Below are 23167 nucleotides of genomic sequence, written 5' to 3'. Positions count from 1 at the left end.
GATCTATTGGTTTTGTTCATTTTCAGTCTAGTTCGTTTGTTTCTTCATATACTTGATTGTTTTGGGGGGATTATTTTGTTATTTTGCTTAATTTTAGACATTACTGTTAAAGAGATGATTGTCTGTTGAGAGTAACAGTCTTGCCCAGAGAAGGTTTATGTTTGCTTCTCTTGTTAGAGATGAAGGTGTTGGGCTGCACCACCCTTGGGAATCCATCTGCCTTATGTTTAGCTGTGCTCTAGAATTGGCTCCCAGGAGGAATGTAAGCCTAGGAGTGAAACTCAGTGCCTCTGGGGTCCCATGCTATTGTATTATACGTTTTAGCTGTTAACTTGTAAACATCTGCAAGCAACTTTTTGATATAGCTGTTTGCTTCAGGGAAAGTTTTCGGTTTTCAGTTTTTGGTGTGTTTTTGTTTTTGTTTGTGCCCTTTGGAGGCAAATCTGTTTAATTTTTACTGTCACTTTCTTATTTTCATTATGGTTGAATATGGTTTAAATAGACTAAGTATATCTCTAGGCCCTCAATTTCTTATTGATGATTAAATCACAATAAACAAATTGAATATATAAAGTCAGACATTAAAAATACTGCCTGACTGGGCAACAGTGGTGCACTCCTTTAATCCCAGCCCTTGGGAGGCAGAGGTAGACAGATCTCTGTGAGTATAGGCCAGCCTGGTCTACAAGTGAGTTCCAGGACAGGCTCCCAAGCTAGAGAAACCATGCCCCGAAAAAAACAATAAATAAGTGAAGGAATTAATTAATTAATTAAAGCTTGAAAAGAAAGTCACTGGAAGGTTAGTAAGGTGGTTTTTTGAGACAGGGTTTCCCTGTAGCTGATCTGACAGCTTTTATTGACTTCTTCTGGTACACACATGTTGTATATACAAGCATGAAGGGGAAACACTCGGATATAATAAGTAAACCTAAAATAAATATTTCGTTAATGAAAGTATTGCAGTATTAGTAATTCTCTTATTCATTTGCTTGTTGTGAAAGGAAACAAATGTTAATGCTTTGAACTCATTCACTCTTGGTTAAATAAAGTATTGCTTTTACCTCTTTATTTTAGGGAAAAAGCAACCCCTAGCAAAGTCGGGACATACTGTATCCAGTTTGACTTTATGATTGATAAAACAAATACGCTCAGCAGCGAGCAGGTTTGTAACTTTAGTTTATGTACCATGGTGTTTACTCATTTTATAAGTGAAGTTTCTGGTTTTAAAGTGAATTAATTATTGGATACAAAATATAAATGCAAAAGCCATTTATTTTCCTTCACATGGGAGGCCTTTTAGGACTCAGTCGGTCCCTGAAACCACAAGCTAGTGCTAACTACGTTTTCTCCTGCGTACACTTTCTTATGATTAAGTTGAATAAAGTAGACACACTGTCGCATTAGCAATAACAATAAAATCAAAAGATTATAATAATATACTGAAGTAAACTATGTAATCTTATAAAATAATTATTTCTAGAATTTTCCATTTAATATATCCAGAGCAATGATTGATGACAGGTAACTGAAACCCATTGCAAGTAAAACTGGTTAAGCAAGGATTTTTATAATGTGATTTTTCAGAAAAATTAGGATAGAATAAACTTATTTTAAGAAATTAATGGAATTTTTGAGGATAAAATTTTATTTAGTATATGCAGTCCTTTGTCTCCCCCCGAAAGAGTATTTATAAGAATGCATTGTCAATATGAATGTTGCTTTTGTTTTTAAGGTTATAGTTGATGTTCTGCCTAATCAGCCTATGAAGTTGGTTCCTGACGTCCAACCTGCTACCCCAGCTGTTTCTAATGTTCGCTCTATTGCCAGCAGGACCTTGGTCAGAGACCTACATCTCAGTATCACAGTAATGTCTATGTCTTCTTCAAACACTACAGAGTTTAACAAGAGTAATTGGCTTTGATATTCAGGTTCAGAATGGCTATTACAGAGTAGTATCGATAATTCAGTTTAAACCTACAGGAAAAGCTTGAATGAGTGAATTAAATATTTAAAAGCGTTTTTATACTGAGCTCTCAATAAATAGAGAATGTGTCTTGTTTCTGATTTATTTGTGCTCTTGGTTGTCGTCTTCTAATTAGCTCTTTCCCACTGTGTATTTTAAGGATAATTATGGTAATCATACTGGAATGGATTTGGTTGGCACTGTAGTAGCTACCATTAAAGGTTTTAATGAGGAGGACACTGATACCCCACTCTTCATCGGGAAAGTTAGGACACTTGAATTTCCCTTTGTGAACGGTTCTGCTGAAATCACGGTAAGTTTCTTAGATCTTTTCCAACTTCCATAACACACCTATTTTTTGTATATAGTCCTAGGAAGATTTTCTGATATTTTATGTTTAGTGCAGTAAATCTAAAAATCAGTTGAAATATTTGTGATTTTGCTATTACAGTTGGATCCAGAACCATCATTACTCAGATCTTCCATGTGGGATGACAGATTTCAATTATTGTGCTGATTTTTCAGCTTTAGTGACAATATGTTTGTTGTTTGTCATAAGGTTACTACTATTATACAAACAGAAGCAGTAAAATAAAGGTTAGGTAAAAACTTAATAAATTATTAGCCTGTCATTTTTTTAAAAATAGTTTGTCTTATAATTTTAAAAATGCAGTACTTAAAAAACTGTATAAGTAATTATTACATTTTTAACCTTCAGAAATCATGGTATGTGGCCGATTACTGCAAAGTCATCTAAAGATATATTATGCACATTAGTATAGCATAGTGCTTTCAACATATGATGAGGGATATTAAGTTTTGAATTTTGTTAATGTAATAGGGTTATGCTTTTGCAAGAATTTTCTAGCTAGTTTACTAGATATACCAAATATAGATATATCAAAAGATATATTTCTTTGTTAAACAAAAGCCTATATCATTAATAAAGTGACTACACATATTTTTATCAGTCCTTGGTATAAATTTATTTCATTTCCAAGGTTTATTTTTTATCACTAATGTTTCTTCTATGTGTTGATTTAGAATGGTTGGTTGGTAGGTATATAGATAAATTGATACTGATTTATAGGTTGAGTTAAGAAATAACTAGAAAGAGAAGTGATTGGTCATAAAATAATACACACATTTTAAATATTGTATCATTATTGCAATTTTTAGTTTACATTTCTACCAAAACTTTGTGTTCTTTCTTTCTTTCTTTTTTTTTTTTTGCGCGGAGGGTATTCATCTTTTTGGGGGAGAGTGGCTTTCAGGATGACCTTGACCTCATATCTTTTTGCTGGGCACTGGGATTACAGGAATGTGCCACCACACCAAGTACTTCTTACTTGCAACATTGGATATAAACAGGTCTTTTTAAAATTTTAATCAAATTTGCAATTTATTTTTGTGGGCATGTTGATGTAGGCTTGTAAACCTGACAGAGGGTCAGGGTTGCTGGAACAGAAAGGTTGGCTTTGTCTGTGATACAGACTGAGGTTAAGGCCATTCTTGGGAAGTGAGTGTATTGAGGTTCTTTATCAAAATTTAAGTTTAAAGTGGGCTGGGAGTGGCTGGGGTTGTAGCTCTTGTTGGAGCACTCAGTTGTGAGGCCCTAGCTTAGAAGTATTCTTTGTTAAAGATTGGACAGTGCTAGTTTTAAGTATTTGTTTTGTTTTTAGATTTTTTTATTTGTATATTGTTGGTACATACATTGTTTTTGTTGTTTTCCTTTTTTTTTTTTAATCTTTGACTTAGGGGTGGAGAGATGGCTCAGCAGTTAAGTATGCTTACCTGATCTTTCAGAGTACTGGGATTTAATTTCAAGGTCACAACCACCTATACTCCAGCTCCAGTGCCTCTGTCCCCTGTAGGCATCTGCACTTGAGTGTGCCTACCTCCTTGCAAATGCACACACTTACCTACACATAATCAAAAATAATGTTAATTTTTTTCTTAAATCTTTAAACAGGCAAAAAAATTTCATTTTATTTTGATCCTTTTTCCAATTTGTTAATTTTTTTAGAGTCTTTATTGAGTAGTTCAGTGTATGCCAACAAGTGCCAATAGTACCTTTTCTTAGGTTTTCTTGTTGCCCACCCTTGCGTATAATTCATCTCAAATATTACATTATTTCAATACTCTAGCTTGTAAATTGGGAGTCTCTCAGCTGTCTCTATCCCAGAGACTGTTGGTCTTTTGGGCAGTGACTGGCCAAAACATTTTCATTAATTGAAGTGTTACCAGCATTCAAAAGTGTCTAGTTTTTATGGAAAGCTCTGCACTTGTAATTTTTTATTTGTAGTTGTGAGATCTAAAGAGTTGACATCTCCTTGAATCTTTTAAGACAGCCTTGCGTGAGGCTTGAACAGTGGCCGTTCTTCCCAGTCTGTTGTGTACTGTGGCGCTTTCAGTGTCTTCCTGTGGAGGACAAGTGTCGGCTGCCACTGCTGGCAGCTCTTCATAGCTGTTCTAGTGTGATGAGAGAGGAGGGTGGGCTTCTCCTACACCACAATGAAAGTTAGTCATGAAAGCCACACACCGTTTTTGGGTTTTATTTATTTACTTTTTTAGGAAGGAAGCTTGTGTAACGTGGAAAATGAGCTGGAGATGGAAGAGCACACCTCTTCTTCCCCATGTGCATTTGAAATTGTTCTGCCTGTTAGGACAGAGACTTAGCTGTTTCCCAGAAGCTACGTATAAAATGTGAACTTGATAGATACATCTGGTTTTCCCTCGCCACCAGAGGTCCTTACTGTGAACTTGATAGATACATCTGGTTTTCCCTCTCCACCAGAGGTCCTTACTGTTCCTCTAAGTAAATAGCAGAGTCTTGCCTGACTTGGCTTCCACATACCCAATACTGAATGAACGAGAGAAAGTGTTAGTTTATGTTTGTTTCAGGTTTGTTTTGGTGGCTGGATGCTAAGAGTTGAACACTGTGTCTCCATTCTTTACTACTGAATACTACTATTACTCCCAGGCCATCATTTTCAAGAATATGTAGGAAACACTGACCAGAATACAGCTAGTATTTGTATGAAATGTTCACATATACTTTGTTTGAAATAAAAAAATCTGATGTTGTAATTTATCAAGTTCATTAGTTGTATCATTTTACAGTCTATATTATTTGCCTATATGATCTGAACAAGCCTCATTTTCATTCCTGTATCATGTATCCGTCTATATGCCAAATTCCTATTCATATAGTATATTTAACTACATTACAAATTAAGCTTTGTAGTAAGCATGTCATAAACAGTTAAAAGAAGTAGCAGTGTGTTGATTAAAAACAGAATTAAAAGAGAAGTAGCAAGGTGTTGATAATTTTTGACACTAGGTCATGGGTATCAAAGTACTCCTTACCAGAAAGAAAAAGTTTAATGATAGTAAAAGAGGGTTTGTCTTATGTATGGCTAAGCGTATATCAGATTAATACGTTGAGCTTTTTTTGAAACCCGACAAACTGCAAGATCTATTTTAAAAGGCATTCTAGTATAAAGATAAATGAGTAAAAAAATGAGTAATTTTTTGATCATAGAAAATAAATAGCCTTTAAAAACAAAAATGATGGCTTGGTAATGCCCGGGAAGCTAGTTAAAGCAGTAATTATTAGACTGAAGTGTGTCCCTCACCAGGGAGATTGTATTTTTATACAATGCCGATGATGAAAAGGTAAACTGATATAGCCTCTTCCCTCTTTTTAAGGGAAACTTGATATCTAATAAAATAAACTTTTAATTAGCTATATTTCTCATCCTAGAAAACAAATTTGCAAGGGAACAATCAGTGATTTTCTTATTAGGGAACCTGTTTCTTAGGTTATTGTAAAATTTTCAAACTAAGTCTTCCCCACCCAAAGACTGAGTGCTGTAGTGTGGTTTAACTGTATTATTCATAAATATTTTAAATTGGTAACATTTTATGAATTGCCATTAACAAGTCAAGTTTAAGCAGACAAGTGCAAGTATATGTTCTTTCTTAAATAGAAACTACTTTTATATGTACTTAGATTCCTGTATATACATTGCTGATAGCTTTTAAAATCTGTGTTGAATTGAGAATTGACTTATTCGTAACTTATGTTCTTTAATTTTTGAGAAACAGAATTGTAATTAAGATTATAATTTTATGTTTTATGCCCCATAGTGTTCTATTAGTTAAGAGTGTTTTTAAATTGTATTCTATTCTGAAAAACAAAGAACCTAAGGTCTCTTTTTACAGAACTAAAAAATACATTCAAGCTGAAATATTTATAATTGCATCAGTTGCTAGTTATATGTTTTGATCTTAAGCTCAGGTATACTTTTTGTGACTTGAAAAAATATAAAAGTTAAAAAAACAAGTCTTTAAGCATTTTCAGGGGCCTCTTGTTCTGTCCCCGTGGGATTGGTCTCCCATGGTAACAGCTGTAACTTAAACTGAGTGTTGTGCTTTGCGTATTTCTTTGTGGTTTTTTTTTTTTTTAACTTTCACTCCACAAGCTGTTTTACCTCACCTTAGCCTAAAGGTTTGGGTACAGATGGACTCTTTGTTCTGATTGCCCACTCTGTATCACTGTCGCGCAGTCGTGCTCAGTGCATCACTGGGTCCAGTCATCTCGAAGGTAAGACAGTGGTAGTGATGGTCTGTTACTCTGAAGACCCAGCCAGTGTCCATGTTCGCATTGTCCTGCTTGTTTGGTAGCCGTACGGCAACACATGTAACATTGGAATGTCTCTTTTTTAATTCTTGTTTTTCTCATTCCCTTTCACTTACACAGACTCTAGTGCTGGCAGAAAACAGTCCTGGAAGGGATAGTACTGAATATTTTATTATCTTTGAGCCTCGACTGTCAACTTTATCAAGAACATTAGAATCCTATAGCCTGCCATTTATGTTTTACAATGGTAAGTCTTAGGGATATAGGTTAGTAAGCTCTGTTGTTAATGGAACTTCAGTTAACCCTGCTTTGCTTTCTGTATGCATCATATTATGGCATTGGAGAAGTCAGTTTCTAAGTTGTTTAAATTATCTGAAATTTTTTTCTCAGATGTTAAAAAGCAGCAACAAATGGCAGCACTCACGAAGGAAAAGGACCAGTTATCTAGGTCCATCATTATGTATAGAAGTCTCTTTGATGCCAACAAGCAACTTGTTGATGAAATGAAATGTAAGTCACCCTGTGTGTGCAGGCATTGTCTTTGAGCAGGTGAGGTGGGCGAGACTGTCTCTCTGTCTGCTTGAAAGAAAAGGGTGGTAAAGATAGTTGTTCCTGGGTTGTTGGCAGTTGCTAACATGAAGTGTTCCTTACTTTAATCAAGCTCGTAGCAGACTTACACATTTTAAAAATTGGCAGTTTTTCCTCTAGAAATGTGGACCTGTGGAAAGTTTAAAGCTTTTGACAATATTGATAACTAATTTATCTAGCTCTAGTTTCTGGCAAAAGATGTCACTAGGGAATTGATAAGTGATCTAATTCTTAGTTTTAATCATGAGCTCTTTGCATTTTACATACAACAGTAGCATGTGGGCCCACAAGCACTGAAAATGGAATATTTAATGTATTCTTCCATTAGTCCAGAAAATGTTTGCTGTCTTTTAAAATGATATTCGTATGCAATTAAGATAAGACATTTGTTAAGTTGTACCATGTTGCCTGTTTTTCATTTGTCAGATGTTTTGTTATAGGTTTTAACTTGTGTTAGCTTTATACCTAACCCCCCCCCGCCGCCGCCCCTTTTCCGAGACAGGATTTTCTGTGTAGTCCAGGAAATCCTGGAACTCACTCTGTAGACCAGGTTGACCTCAAACTTCACAGAGATCTGCCTGCAACTGGCTCCTGAGTGCTAGGATTTAAAGGTGTGCACCACCACTGCCTAGCAAAAGGTTTTTTATTTTGCCTGTGTGTATGTCTGTGCCTCTTGTCTGTAGAGACCAGAAGAAGGTTTCTAGATCCCATGAAACTGGGGTTACAGGCAGTTGAACTGCCATATGAGCACTGGGATTTGAGCCCAGGTTGAATGTAAGAGCAGCCAGTGCTCTTAACCATTCATGTCAGTTATGTAGACTGTTTGTAGATTGTCAACTGTACTCTGAGAGTGTATCTGCAGTTCCACATGTGCGTGTGATGCCAGGGCGTCTTCCAGTATATTCATTCTGTTTCTCTTGTCATGTATCATTGAACCTTGGGATTTATAACTTAATTGACCATGATCAACTATCAGTTTTTATTTTAATATCAAACATTAAAAGGAAAAAGTAGTTGTAAATTTTTAGAAAGGTATATTTTAAGTACTATTTAAGAAAGCAAAACAAACAAACAATGACAAAAAAAAAAAACAAAACCAAGGACCTGGACAGATAGCTCAGTCGTTATACACACTGTCTGCTCTTCTAGAAAACCCGGATTCAGTTCCCAGCACCACATGCAACTCAGAACTGTCTGTAACTGCAGTTGCAGGGGCCCCAACACCCTCATGCAGATATGCATGTGGACAAACCACCAATGCACATAAAATCAAATAAAATCTTTAAAAAAAAAAAAGAATTTTTTTCTTTTCTATTTTAGGCCAAGTTGAAGAAGCAAAATTAAAAGAGGTCCAGCTGCGAAATGAACTAAAAGCATGCAATATTGATATTCCTACAACACAACAGGTATAATTTCTAAGTGTATATTAAATTTTTTTTTCTTTTTTTTTTTTTTTTGGTTTTTTTTTTTTTGAGACAGGGTTTCTCTGCGGCTTTGGAGCCTGTCCTGGAACTAGCTCTGTAGACCAGGCTGGTCTCGAACTCACAGAGATCCGCCTGCCTCTGCCTCCCGAGTGCTGGGATTAAAGGCGTGAGCCACCACCGCCCGGCTAAATTTCTTTATTAAATTCAACTACTATCTTATTAAAAATTCTATAGACTTTTTTAACTTTATGTACTGTGTGCTGTGTGTGTACATACATGTACAATGATCTAAACATGAAAGTTAGAGGACAGCTTTGGAATTTGTTCTCGCCTTCCATCTTCTGAATTTGGGGACTCAAACTTAAGCCATCAGGCTTGGGAGCAAACATTTGTCCTCTAGTCTCTACGTGTGTACCATGGTACATATACATAATACACACACTCGGTATGTTTGATTGGTTTAGTTAGTTATTTTGTGCATATGAGTGTTTTACCTGCGTGCAGACTAGATTACCTGGAACTGGGGCCTTGAATTGATTGTGAGCCATTGTGATATGGGTTCTGGAAACTGAACCCTAATCCTTTGCAAGAATAATAAATGCTCTTAACTGCTGAGGCATCTCTTCAGCCCCGTGATGTTTTTAAGTAATTCAGAATAGTATAGAAGTCTTCTTAGCTTATTGTCTTCTGTGCGTGATTCAGTTTTAGGGAGAAGACAACTACATTGTATATTTATTTATGTATATCTTTTCCTGTGTCATGTTTGGTGGGGTTTGTTTTGTTTGCTTTTTGGTAGACAGTCTTGCTATGGTTCAGACTAGGTTCAGACTCTTTCTCCCACCATCTTGTGATTGCTGGGATTACCAATAGATCTGGCTATATTTATATTATAAATATATTGATAAAATCTTATATTTCATAAGATTTAGAAAATCATTGAATGTATAGCTCAGTGGTAGAGTTTATGGTGTATAAGAGCCTAACTTAAATCCTAGTATTGCCCTTTTTCCTCCTCAAAGAAGGCTTTCTCTCTTTGGGAATATAATTTAATAATAGAGTACTTTCCTACCATGTCATGATCTTAAGTTTGTGACCAAATATCCCTGATAGATATTTTCTATCAGTATTAACTATAGTTTTGTTGCTTATAATATATTGTCTATTTTAATAACTGGGCAGTGGTGGTGCACACCTTTAATCCCAACACTTGGGAGGCAGAGGCAGGGGGGAATCTCTTGTCAGTTTGAGGCCAGCCTGGTTTGCAGAGTAAGTTTTAGAACATCCAGGGATACACAAAGAAACCGTGTCTCAGAAAACCACCATAATTAAAGAAAAACAACTTTCTCAAGTACTCCAAATTACTGGTTTTTCACTGTCTTAGCTGCCTGTTATTTAAAAAAAAAATTGACCTTGTAGATAAATTTTCTTTAATTACAGATACCTCATATTGAAGCACTTTTGGAAAAAAAGATAGCAGAACAAAGTGAACTTAAAAAAAAGCCCAGGAGATCATGCACTCTTCCAAACTACACCAAGCTCAGTGGAGATGTTTTGGGAAAGGTTTGTGATTTAAGTTTTAAGAAATAGTTCATCGTTGTTACTTGTTTTGTTTAAAATGTCTGTCCTCCCTCCCAAGCCCAGTTCTGAGGGCTGAGTCCAGATCCTTCCATACACTAGGCAGCACTCTCCTACTGAGCTACACCGCCAGTCAGCATGTCAGTTTCTTACTTTTTCCCATTAGTACCTTATAAAGTTAGAAAACCAGGGCAGATGCTATGATATGTCTATGGTGAAATAAAAGCCTTATTTCTAGACAAGTTTGTGATACCAGGTCAGAGAACAATAAATGGTAGGCCCAATTTCACCAACACAATGCCTAGATTTTAGAGGTGTGGTAATTTCCCAATAGGTTTAAAGCAAGAATGCTTGTGACCTCAGCAAGTATTTGTCAGTAAGAAAATGATTTGTTCTGATTCTCAATAAAGCAATGCTATTTATTTGTAACATTTAAATAGCTTAAAGGTATTTTAAATAATATGCTTAATGAATCTTGAACCTCTGTTTTTTATTGCATATCTTTAAGTGTACTTCATGGTTACCAAGACCTTCCCTATTGGAGACATTGAAGTGTAAAATAAGTGTGTGTTTAATTAGTTGACAAACTTTGCATTATTGTTATTTGCTTATTTTGCAAATTTGCTATTGGTTAATCTATAGAAAATTATTCTAAAGATTTAACAGAATAGGCAGTTTGATGGATTCCAGTCAGTGTAAATTTTCCAGCTTGAGGAATCTTGTTTTTATTTTTATTTTTCTATTTGTTTTTCTTTTTGTGTAGCTTGAACTAGTCTTAACCTCTATAATCCTTCTGTCTCAGCCTGCTAATTGCTGGGGTTGTAGATGGGTGCCAAAACATTTGACTGATGTTTCTTTTATTCATGTTTCATTCTTACTGCTGTTCTCTTGTGGTAAGAGTTTTAAAAATTATTTTATTTTTATTTTTTTTTTATACATTTCTGTTAAAATGGCTTCAGATCGCACATCTAGCACAGATTGAAGATGATCGCGCCGCAGTGGTTATCTCTTGGCATCTGGCAAGTGACATGGACTGTGTGGTCACTCTGACCACTAATGCTGCACGCTCTATCTATGATGAAACGCAAGGTCGTCAGCAGGTGTTGCCCCTTGATTCTATTTATAGGAAAACTGTTCCAGATTGGAAAAGGTTAGGAAAAAAATAAGAAAGTAATGTTTTGTAGTGCTTGGGGTCAAACCCAGGGCCTCACACATGCTGAATACAAGTTAAACTACCTTCTCAGTAAGCCTTTGAATTTAAATAATGTGAATTTTATTGACATAACAGACTTGTGTTTGAGTTCCTACTTTTCTTTGACATTCTAACTCATAATCCATTACAAGCCTTTACCTACCATACTGCTATTAAATTTGTACTCATTAGACAGCATAGGAAATCAACACATCAAAATAACTCTGTTGATAAGGGCAATAATTTGTGTGTTTGGGTGTGTGCAAGTACACATGCACATGTGTGTGCTTGTATGTGTAGGCCAGGAGTGGACCTTGGGTACCATTTGTCAGGAGGCATTCATCTCTTTGTGAGACAATTTCACTAGCTTTGAGACTCACAGATTCTGCTAGATTGGCTAACTAGTGAGCTTCAGAGATCCAGCTGTTGCCACCTGACTTTACCAAGTTCTCTCTCCAACCCTAAAGGTAATACTTTCTATGAGAAAACATTTCCATTGAGGAAGGCCTGTTATATCTTTGTAATTGCTGAAGACCCAGTGGGCAGGTGCTAGAGAGATAGCTCAGTCAGTAAAGTGTTCATTGCTCTGTCATAAAGAACTGGGTTGGGACTCCCAGCAGCACCCACATGAAAACCAGATTGGCACACATCTATCTACGATTCCTTGTAAGAATAGGCCTATAGGACATAGCACACGCTGTTTGCTGGGTTGTTAAGAGAGTCACTATAGCAGATCCTCATGGCAGTCCTCATTGCTAGGGAGAATGTGTGATCATTTAGGAATATGATTTGGGTCATATAGGTGGGTCACATATCACAATATGCATATATTTATTTTTTCTAAGTGTATTTATTGATTATAAATAGTTATGTATGCTTTATTTAATACTTTTTTGTTATTTTGTTTTTGTTTCTTAATTTAGACCTCTACCTCATATCCGAAATGGTAAATTACATTTTAAACCCTTTGGAAATCCAGTCTTTGCCCGAGATTTGTTAACATTCCCGGATAACGTTGAACACTGTGAAACAGGTAAAAGACTGTGACTTCATTTTGTTCAGCTGTTCATTTGTAATAGAAATCTAAAAATTGTTAACTGTGAAAAATTACATTCTTATAAATATTACTTTCATCAATATTTATTTCTGTATATTTTGATGTTTTTAGTTTTTGGTATGCTGTTAGGAGACACCATTATTTTGGATAATCTAGATGCAGCCAATCATTATAGAAGAGAGGTATGTACTTTATTTTTTTTTCAAGTCACTTTATTTAAAGAACTGGGAAATAAAAAGAAGACATCACACAGCTATATTAGTATGGCCACGTAGCCAAGCCTGTGCTTAGACCCAAAGTCTGTGCGTCTCAGCGAGCTCCTTGCGGAACAGCTGCTCACAGGCTTTCTGCTTTCACTACCAGTTGCATTTCTATGCACATTCTCCTTTGTTTTCTTTTACCCACGCTGTACTCACACCCATATGTTCGCTTGTTTGTACACTGTAGGCTAGGGATCCACATAGACAGAAAAAATTTGTTTTATTTTGCTTTTTCTTTGGGTGACCTTGCTTAATATTTTGAATTCTTTGTAAGCCTACCTATTTTCCTGAAACTTTTGATTCTGTTTTCTTTCTTTTCTTTCTTTTCTTTTTTTAAAATTTATTTTATAGCTAAATTGTGTGCTAGATTTTTTTTGGGGTGGGGGGAGGGTCATTCATCTTTTGGGCAACATGGTGAGTTCTTGGCCAGCCTATTATGTACTGAAGAAAAACAGTGTATCATACCTAAAGACCATATCATCAGGTTAGAGCAGTGGCTCTCAGCTTTTCAATAGAGCTCCTCATGTTGCTGTGACCCAACTATAAAATTATTTAGTTGCTACTTCATAACTGCAGTTTTGCTACTGTTATGAATTGATATGTTACCACTGTGGATCAAAACCCAAAGATTGAGAACCACTAGATCATAGAGCCAAGTGCCTAATGGGTTTTAGCGTAATGACTTTGAGAGAACACGCTTCTCGTTTCTTTGGACCTTTGAAGGCAGCTATACTCACAAGCACTTAACATCTTTAGAAGAGAGGAGTTTGCCATTGTATGTGTTCTGAATTGTTGCATAACAAACATCCTTTCGGTTCATAGACTTTTGTATTAGTTAAGGATTTTTTCTTTTTGTTTTTTTGTTGTTGTTGTTTTGAGACAGAGTTTCTCTCCATAGTCCTGGCTGTCCTGGTACTCGCTTGCTCTGTAGACTAGGCTGGCCTTGAACTGTAGAGAACCACCTGCTTCTGCTTCCTGAGTGCTGGGAATAAAGGTGTGCACCACCAATACCTGGCTCTACCAATTTCTTTTTAATAAGTCATTTATAATTGTTTCAAAGCTGAGAAAAAAAGATTCATCAATATCTTAGTAACATTGTTAAGTTTCAGTAACTTTGTTATTTTTATTTCAAAATTTTTCATGTTATTTATAACATTTCAACTCTTGATATTACTCCTTTTCAGTCTCTCCAACAGTTATAAGCATTCTCCAGATTTGTTCAGTAAACAGTTCACTCTTAGAACCTGAACTCCTAACTGTATGTTTGTTGATAATAGTGCAGTGAGATAGGATCATGAAAATTGAAGAAAAAATGACGGTAATCTTTTCAAAATTGTCACAAAAGAAAGCCCAGTTCTTTCTACTTGAGACTTACAACTATCCCCTCCCATATTGTGTTTATCTTCTAATAAGGGCATAATAAGTCTGTAAACCTAGGTGTTTGTTACTGAATATGATAATATATCTTTAAAACTGGCTGAGCATTGATAAATGGATGGTATTTTGTGTGTGTGCACATATGTGCATATGTATATAGAGGACAGATGTCTTCCTCAATTGCTTCCCCACCATTTTTTTTAAAACAAGACTTCTCACTGAACCTGGAGCTTATCAGTTGACCAAAATAACTGACCAGCAAGTCCCAAGAACCCACCTCTACCCTTACAGATGTGTGCCTCTGCACCTGGCCACTTAAAATAGTCTTGGGGACCCAAACTTGGGTCCTCTTAGCACAATCTTTTCTGAGTGACCATCTCTCCAGCCCCCATTTATCTGTCTGTCTGTTTTGTGTGATGGATTGTTTTGCCTACATGTATATCTGTGTACCACTTTTATGTCCAATCCCAGAAGAATTTAGAAGGGAATGTTAGAGCCCATGGGATTAGAACCACCATATGGGTCCTGAGAATTGAACCTGGATTCTATGGAAGGACAGCTGAGCCATCTCTGCAGCCCCAATCCCAGTTACTGTCTTTTATGTTAATCATTAGAAAGCACATAAATCCAAATAAAAACCAAGAATAAATCGTAATTATTTCTTTTACCAAGCAAGTGTCTTAGTTAGGGTTACTATTGCTGTGAAGAGACACCTTGACCATGGCAACTTTTATAAGAAAAACATTTAATAGGGGTGACTTACAGTTTCAGAGGTATAGTCCATTGTCATTATGGAAAAACAAGACAGCATGTAGGTAGGCATGGTTCTGAGGAAGTAGCTGAGAGTCCTACATCTTGCTGGCAACAAGAAATGGTCTCTGACACTGGGAGTAGCTTGGCAATATAAGCAACCTCAAAAGCCAACCCCCACAGTGGCACACGTTTTCCACCTGCTTTTAGGGGACATTTTCTTTCAATCCTCCCACCCCCCAGTAACTTTGAATCTGCAAATTCTTGGCTCACTAAATATAAGATTTTTTTTCAACTAAGCCATGCATGGTAGCATGTGCTTGTAGTCCTAGCCCTCAGCTGGCCCAGAAGAGGAGTGTGAGGTCAAGACCAGTTCAGTCACATGGTGACACTACACATACACCAAAACAAAACAGAAATGAGTGATTACTTTAGTTGTTTTATTGCATTTTAGGCTTTTTTTTAAAGCTAGGTTCAAATACATACATACATACACACACACATACATACATACATACATACATACATACATACCAAAACTAAAAGTGCCAGTTTTCTGGAAGGGCTCTAGGAAGTGCCTCTGGGATTGTGTTTCCTCTCTTTTTTACTTCTATAAATTGTATATAATTTATGTAAATACTTACTGTTAGATATTTGAAATGTGCTGAATTATAGTGCTCTTGAGTTACATTTGGAGCAGGGTGCGCACACTGGCCAGAGGAGGGTGTTAGGTGTGGTGCTGCAGTTATTGACCATCCAGCTTTTCCCTTGAATCCGGGTCTCATTGAACCTGGAACTTGCTTTGGGGGGGTGGGGGGAGGCTGACTGATCAACAAATGCCACTGATCCTCCTGTTTCCGTAGCCTCTCACCCCTCGCAGTAGGGATTGTGAGTACAACCACCTTACCTGTTTTATGTGGGTGCTGGAAATCCAGACTCTAATCCTCATGCTTTTTTTTATGGCAAAACATTCTTACCACTGCACTGTGTCTCCTGCCCCCTCAGTCACTTGTTAATGTGTTCTGTTTCATTGTGTGGATGTGCTACAATGTATGTAACTTACTCAGACATGTTAGCTTACTAGATTTCATGAAGACTGTTTGAGTACACATACTTGTAATTATTTTGAGGATTTAAATGCTTGTAAGAGGAATTACTGACAACTCCTTTAGAGATCATGAAATGCTAAATACAGTGAGATATTTTTATTCTAATTGGCGAACTTAGTTCTTGGCTCCTTCTCCCCCTTGTTGTTGAAGCCAGCGTTTGAAAACTGACTGGGGCTCTGCTTGTCTAGGGACTTCACCAGTCCATTTTTACACACCCTTAGATTATAATTTTGTGAAAGCACTACTCCCAATTATGTCATTTATTTCTTTACTTGCTTTCTTGATTATTTATTGGGTTTTTTTTTTTTGATGCATTGTCTCTCTACAGAGCCCTAGCTGTCCTAGAACTCAGTATGTAAATCAGGGTAGCCTCAAATTTATTGAGAGCTACGGACCCCTGCCTCCTGAGTTTTGGGATCAAAGGCATGTGGTACCATGCCCAGCAATCCTGTCATTTATAAGTTGAGATGTGATAATTTCTCTTTAAAGCAATCGGAGTTGGTTTCTTTCTAATTAGTATCTGTGTGCCTTCAATAGGTTGTTAAAATCACACACTGTCCCACATTACTGACCAGAGATGGAGATCGTATTAGAAGTAATGGAAAGTTTGGGGGCCTTCAGAATAAAGCTCCTCCAATGGACAAACTTCGGGGAATGGTCTTCGGAGCTCCAGTACCAAAACAGTGTATGGTCTTGGGGAAAGAAATCGGTAGGTGAAATATGGGGTGAGTTTTTGTTTAGTTTATTTGCATTGTTTTGAGACAGAGTCTTTTGTATCTCAAACTGGCCGGGAATTCACCATATAATTTAGTATGGCCTTGAGTTTATTGACCTCCTGTCTCCATCTCAGGCATTTATCACAGCACACCTAGTATCTGGTGCTGGGGACTGACCTGAGGACCTCGCGCATGCTAGGAAAGCCACCTGCCAGCCAGGCTACAGCCCCAGCTCCAGAAGATAGCTTAGTTTTTCCTTTTCTTTCATTTTTTTCTTCAGATGACAGAAGTATCTCTTGAGGATTTCCTATTATTTATCTTTCTGTTTGGTTTTGTTTTTCTTTTTAGTGCTGGGGGGGGGGTCAAACCTGGGTTCTTACGTTTGTTAAATGAACATTTTATCACCGAACTACATCTGAATGAGTATCTAAATGCAATTTCTGATTTGACTTAACATTCTCTTTAAGGGTTTATGTTTTCAGAATCTAATGTGACAAATTAACCAGTAACCAATATAAATAATGTAAAATACTTTTGTTCTTACAAAAATCTATTGTATATCAAGTAGTTGAAATACTACTTCTTCCTTTGAAATACTACTTCTTCCTTTCTTTATTGAATTATTAAAAGAGAGAGGTGGTTCAGGGAGTAAATAGAGTACTTACTTATCTGCCTCTTTTTTACTATGTAGTAAGGAATATTCTGCCTTGTTGAATTAACAGTTTGTCAGACAATCATTTGTTTTTGTCTCAGTTCATTCATATAGTTAAGAGTTTTTGAGCCAGCCATGGTACTGTATACCTGCATGACTACTTGGTAGACTGAGTCAGGAAAGCTCACTTGAGCCTATGAATTTGAGATTAGCTTGGTTCAAATAGCAAAACCCTATCCAAAAACATATTTTTCTCCTAATGTATATAATATGGACCCTTCACCACTTCTATTATCTCCCAGCCTCCTTCAGGTCAGCCCGTGTATCACCCGAATCTGCTCTGAAATGCATGTATACTCAACAGGTAGTCCCTGCATGCGATTACCTTATAGATTTCCTGTTTTTAGTTTATGAAGTTGTACTGTGCTTGACTATCTATATTTACTACCCTCAGTAATTTCTTAATTTAGCCTTTTTTTATAGGTATCATAAAATTTGCCTCTCCTTTTCAGGGGGCGGGGAGCGCGGGGGTTCGAGACAGGGAGTAGCTTTGGAGCCTGTCCTGGAACTAGCTCTTGTAGACCAGGCTGGCCTCAAATGCACAGAGATCTGCCTGCCTTTGACTCCCGAGTGCTGAGATTAAAGGCGTGTAACACTACCACCTGGCTAAAATTTGCCATCATAACTTCATTGTACATAACTTCATTTAGTATTAAATACTCTAACTTTGCTGTACAGAGTATCCCCCAAAGTACATTTTGCAGAACTGAAACTTAGTGTCTTCCCATCCCTTTCTCCTTTCTGTATCATTCTACTTGGAATTCTCTATGAAATTGACTATTCTAGATAACCCATAAAGAGGAAAGTGTATGTTAATGTGAGGTCAGGGCTTATCCACTGTAGCAAGTGGTTGAGTTTCCCTTCCTGGTAACAAGGATTGATCCTCCACTGTATTATGTGTGTCATAGTTTGCTCTTTTGGTTAGTTGAGGCCATTTTTATTCTGTTGCCCTGGGTGGCTTGACCCTCACTGTGTAACCCAGGCTTTCCTAGAATTCACGGTAATTCTTCTACCTTAATCTCCTAAGTGTTGGGACTACAAGATGACACACTACCCCAGGCTACACTTTTGTTCTTGTAGTAATGTATAATACAGACATAAAAAAATACACATTTTACAAACATGGAGCTGGTAAATTTTAGCAAAAGAACACCATACTTAGAAGAATTAAAAATAAGGCTTGGGGATGTAGCTCAGGGGTAGAACACTTGGCTAGTGTTTTTAATCTGAAGTACCACACACAATTTAAAATGAATAGAATATTATCAGCTCTACAGAAAATTGCTCATTTTTCTCTTCAAGTCTCCATATGATATGACTTTGTTTACTTACCATAGCATAGGTTACTTTCATCTGTTCTTGTACTTTATATATAACTAGACTCTTAGAATGCACAGCTTATATCTGCTTTTATTCCTTCTGTGCTGTGTATGTCGATAGCTGTAGTTTATTTTCATTACAGAATAGTATTTTATTATGTAATTAGACTGTTATTTATTCAGCTGATGAACTAGGGTGGCTTCCAGCTTTGAGATAATTTGGCCTTGACAGTTTTAAAAGCACCACTAGTTGAAAAAACCATAGGAGGCCTTTAATCCCAGCACTCAGGAGGCAGAGGCAGGTGGATCTCTGTGAGTTCAAGGCCAGGGAGGCAGAGGCAGGTGGATCTCTGTGAGTTCGAGGCCAACCTGGTCTACAAGAGCTAGTTCCAGGACAGGCTCCAAAGCTACAGAGAAACCCTGTCTCAAAAAAAAAGAAAAAAGAAAGAAAAGACCATAGGAAAAGGTTCATGCATCTGCTTATTATGTTAATGACTATAGACAAAACTATCAATAAAAATTACATTAAGATCCATCTCACTCCAGTCAGAAAAGGGTGTCATCAAAATAAATGACAAATGCTGATAAGGACATGAACAAAACAGGAATTCTTGTGTACCTCTGGCCACTATTGAAACCAATATGGAAGTTTATTAAAAAAAAAAACAACTAAAAATAGACTTAACATATGAACCAACACCCCTCCTGAAGATTATCCAAGACTTCATTAGCATATTTATAGACAGTTGCCTGCCTTTGCTGCACTTTTCACAATAGCCAAGTTCTAGAGCCATCCGACCTGTCCACTGACAAAAGAAATGGGCACAGAAGAGTGAAGTCGTGTCGTTTGCAAGAGAATAGATTCGGATGGAGACAGGTAAATTAAGTCTGTCGTAGAAAATAATGTTTTCTCTCTTGTGAGTCGTAGATTTACATACAGCTGTGTAAGATCACATGGGTGTAGATAACAAAGTAGAAATGAGCTGGGCAGTGGTGGTGCACACCTTTAATCCCAGCACTTGGGAGTCAGAGACAGGCAAATCTGTCACCAGACAGACTCCAAAGCTACAGAGAAACCCTGTCTGGGGGATAGAGAGGAGAGTAGGGATAGAAGAGTCTGTGAGGAACAGAAAGAACTTAGGGAAGGAGACAGGAAACAATAAAGAATATAGCAGGGTAGAGAGCAGGATATTTCCAGTGTATTATATATTTGCATGAAAACAATTTTTTTATAACCCAGGATGATACAATTAATTAAAATTTAAAATCTGCACTTAAAAAAAAAAGCAGTGAATACCCAACGAAGCTGATAATTAGAGAAAACAGAGACAGTGGATTAACCAAACAGCCTTACTAACCCAATTTGTAGAGCTGCATTTTAAAATGGTAGTATCAACAATAAAAAAGAATTACTTAAAAAAATAGATGCTATATTTACAGAATTCCTGGAAATTTACTAATAGTAAATTATTATAATAGTAAGGCCATCTCCGTAGACCTTTGAGAAAAAAAAACATTTATTAAAGGCGTGGTCTACTTATTTGTAGATAGATATCTACATATAGGTAACATATATTGCAAGGATGTAAAAAGGTTTTAGCTGTATGTATATATTTATATGCATGCAGAACATATGGAAGGACAAATACCAATTTTTTTTCTTGTGGTTTTTCGAGACAGGGTGTCTCTGTAGCTTTGCAGCCTGTCCTGGAACTCAATCTGTAGACCAGGCTGGCCTCGATTAGTACAGTTATTGTAACATGTGTCTTATTTTCTTATTCCCTGTGAATCCCACACTGCGTACCCCAATCCCACCCACCTCCCGGTCCATCCATACCTGCTTTCCTCTTTCAGTGTCACTTCTCCCACCCCAAGAAAATAAAACAAAACATTAAATAAGCGTCTGACCTTCCCACCTGTCCATCACATCACTCCTCCTAGTGGCATTGAGACCGTGGTGTTCTAACAGCTTGACTTGAAGATGTTTACTAGAATGAGGGTTTGGTCTGGTTCAAGGCCTCTAGCCCTCACCAGATAGCCTGCTGTTGCCCCAACTCATGGACATCTTACAGCTGTGGTTCCACAGAACCGGTCCTTCCATGCCCACTCCAGCAAGTCACAGATACGATAGATGTTGGAGTGGGCCGGCTCAAATCACCTGCCCTGGGATCGCTCCCCTCAGGTGAGGGGTAGAGCCAGCTCCCCTGTGCCTAAGCCATCAGGCTCGTGTCCATGATGAGGGATGGGGCCAGATTTCCCAGGGCCAGCAAAAGGCAGGGCCAGCTCAGCTTGGCCTTCAGATTTCAACACACATGCTTCACATGGTCCCTGGTGGTAAAAGGGACACATATCAACACAGAACCCAGCAGGACCACGGATCCAGACATGGCCCTCTGCAGCCCAGGCCTGGATGTCACCATTTCTCCCTGCCTTCACCTCTGTAGTTCCAGCTCTCTCCACAGCACACGAACCACTGTGCTTCCCTCCCATTTCTCCACCAGACATTTGCTCCTCGTCATAGTGCCCGTCTGGGGCCTCGAGGCGTCAGGCGGGCCAGAGGAAGGTAATTTTTATTTTATTTTAGGTTTTTCGAGACAGGGTTTCACTGTGTAGCCCTGACTGTCCTGGAACTCACAGAGATACACCTGCCTCCCTCTGCCTCCCGAGTGCTGGGATTAAAGGCATATGCCACCAATGCCTGACGAAAATCACACTTTTACATACAAAAAAACCTTAAATCCTCATGAATGCTGGGATTAGTAATTGGTCATCAGATATGGCTCACACATAGTTTTAAAACCTCAGATAAGAAAAGAAACACCTTAGACACTGTATGTACGAGGCTAAGCAATGGGAAAAGTGATTCTAGAACCATCTAAACTGTAGCCACTTAAAACTGGACAGGGTATAGAATATAATCTCTGCATTATTTAATATCTAGTAAGTCATACAGATAGGCAATAATAGTCTCAAAGCTGAGTAAAAGGAGTTTTGTACAGAGTAAATGCTCTGAAAGCCACATGCTTTAGCAAGTGTGTAAATGGCCTGTTGGTTGAAATAGTGGCTCGGTTCACTTGCTCCCTCTTCTCTTTCTTCCTCTGGTGTACTGAGAACGTGCATGAGGGCTTACTGTCTGTGCAGCAGCAGTTAATACTGTGTTTTATTACAAGTCAGGGAGTAGTGATTTTGGGCAGTACAATTGAGTGTTCTTCCTCTTTCATATCTTCTCTGACTGTCTGTGTTGAATAATATTGAATGCTTTGTGTCAGCCCGCATGTAAAAATGTCCAAGCACTTTCATATAGAAAACTCTAAGTATCTTGGGTTGTGATTCGGTGGGGTGGCATTTGTCTAATATGTTCAAGGTCCTGGGTTCTAGCCCCAGAACTACAAAAAATGAAATAAAAAGAGAGTGGTAATTGAAAATTCATTCCTGATCCAGAAATAAATTCAGTCAAAGAAAATTAAAATGTAACTATCAGGTGTTGTCTCTACTATACTTGTTTGTTTTTTTTTTTAAAAGGCATTGCTCATGGGTTACTCAGTGATGCTGTTCTTTTTTCTAAAACATGGATTTGTTGTGACAATTAGCTTTTTATTTAAATATCTGCTTCTTTGCAGATCTTATTCAGCAGTACCGCACTGCTGTGTGCAAGCTGAACACTGTGAACAAGGATTTGAGCAATCAGTTACAGTACCTTCACACTCCTGATATGAAGAAGAAGAAACAAGAACTTGATGAACAGGAAAAGAGTCTGAAACTAATAGAGCAAAAGCTCGGTATATGTTTACTTTCTGTTACCTTCATGTTTGACAGTAGATGACGAGTCCACCGTGAAAGGAAAGACTGCAAATGGTTCAGAACCACCGCGCTCTCTGATAAATGCTTAAGACTATTCTCTCAGGAATAGTGTCTGAGTTAAGGTTTCTGTAGCTGTGGTAAACACATGACCAAAGGCAAATTGGGAAGGAAAGGGTTTATTTCAGCTCCCATCTTACAACCAGTCATCCAGGAAAGCTGGGGAAAGAGAGGCCATGGAGAAACACTTCCGACCATCTTGCTTCCCATGGCTAGTTTAACTTTCTTCTATAACATAGGACTCCTTAGGGGTGACACCACCCACAGTGGCCTGGGTTCTTCCACACCAAGACAGTGCCCTACAGACATGCCTGCAGGCCAATCTGATGGAGGAATTCCCCAGTTGTAGGCCCCTAATTCCAGATGGCTCTAGTTGATATTTGTTAGGAGATTCTTGGTATTGTTCGTTGCTTTTCATAAGTTACTGTATATGTTTGCTTTTCCTGTTCTCCAGTTTGTTACCTTTTCTTACAGGTATGTCTCCTGCATGGAAGTGTAATGACTCATTTTGTCACTCACCAAAAATTGAGTTGACGGAGTGTCCAATTCCTACAAAAAGAATGAGAAGAGAATCCACCAGACAGAATAGGTGAGCATATTGTGACCCAATTACCATTGATTA

General features: G+C 37.6%; 1 protein-coding gene across 1 annotated transcript in view; it reads left to right on the top strand.

Annotated features, from left to right (window-relative positions):
- Positions 1 to 23167, top strand: part of Smchd1 (structural maintenance of chromosomes flexible hinge domain containing 1) — a 137201-nt gene that overhangs the window by 102373 nt on the left and 11661 nt on the right. The window contains exons 35-47 of the mRNA XM_075956462.1: positions 1075 to 1162; positions 1733 to 1864; positions 2124 to 2276; positions 6729 to 6855; positions 6999 to 7118; positions 8517 to 8602; positions 10058 to 10180; positions 11155 to 11345; positions 12311 to 12420; positions 12556 to 12626; positions 16478 to 16649; positions 22308 to 22466; positions 23020 to 23134. Of these exons, the coding sequence (XP_075812577.1) occupies positions 1075 to 1162; positions 1733 to 1864; positions 2124 to 2276; positions 6729 to 6855; positions 6999 to 7118; positions 8517 to 8602; positions 10058 to 10180; positions 11155 to 11345; positions 12311 to 12420; positions 12556 to 12626; positions 16478 to 16649; positions 22308 to 22466; positions 23020 to 23134 (1647 nt within the window). The remainder of the gene's footprint in view (positions 1 to 1074; positions 1163 to 1732; positions 1865 to 2123; positions 2277 to 6728; positions 6856 to 6998; positions 7119 to 8516; positions 8603 to 10057; positions 10181 to 11154; positions 11346 to 12310; positions 12421 to 12555; positions 12627 to 16477; positions 16650 to 22307; positions 22467 to 23019; positions 23135 to 23167) is intronic.

This window comes from Microtus pennsylvanicus, chromosome 22 (assembly GCF_037038515.1).
Source record: "Microtus pennsylvanicus isolate mMicPen1 chromosome 22, mMicPen1.hap1, whole genome shotgun sequence".
NCBI classification, from domain to species: Eukaryota; Metazoa; Chordata; class Mammalia; order Rodentia; family Cricetidae; genus Microtus; species Microtus pennsylvanicus.
The sequence above is the reverse complement of the archived record's forward strand: the minus strand, read 5'-3'. Positions and strand labels throughout refer to the sequence as shown.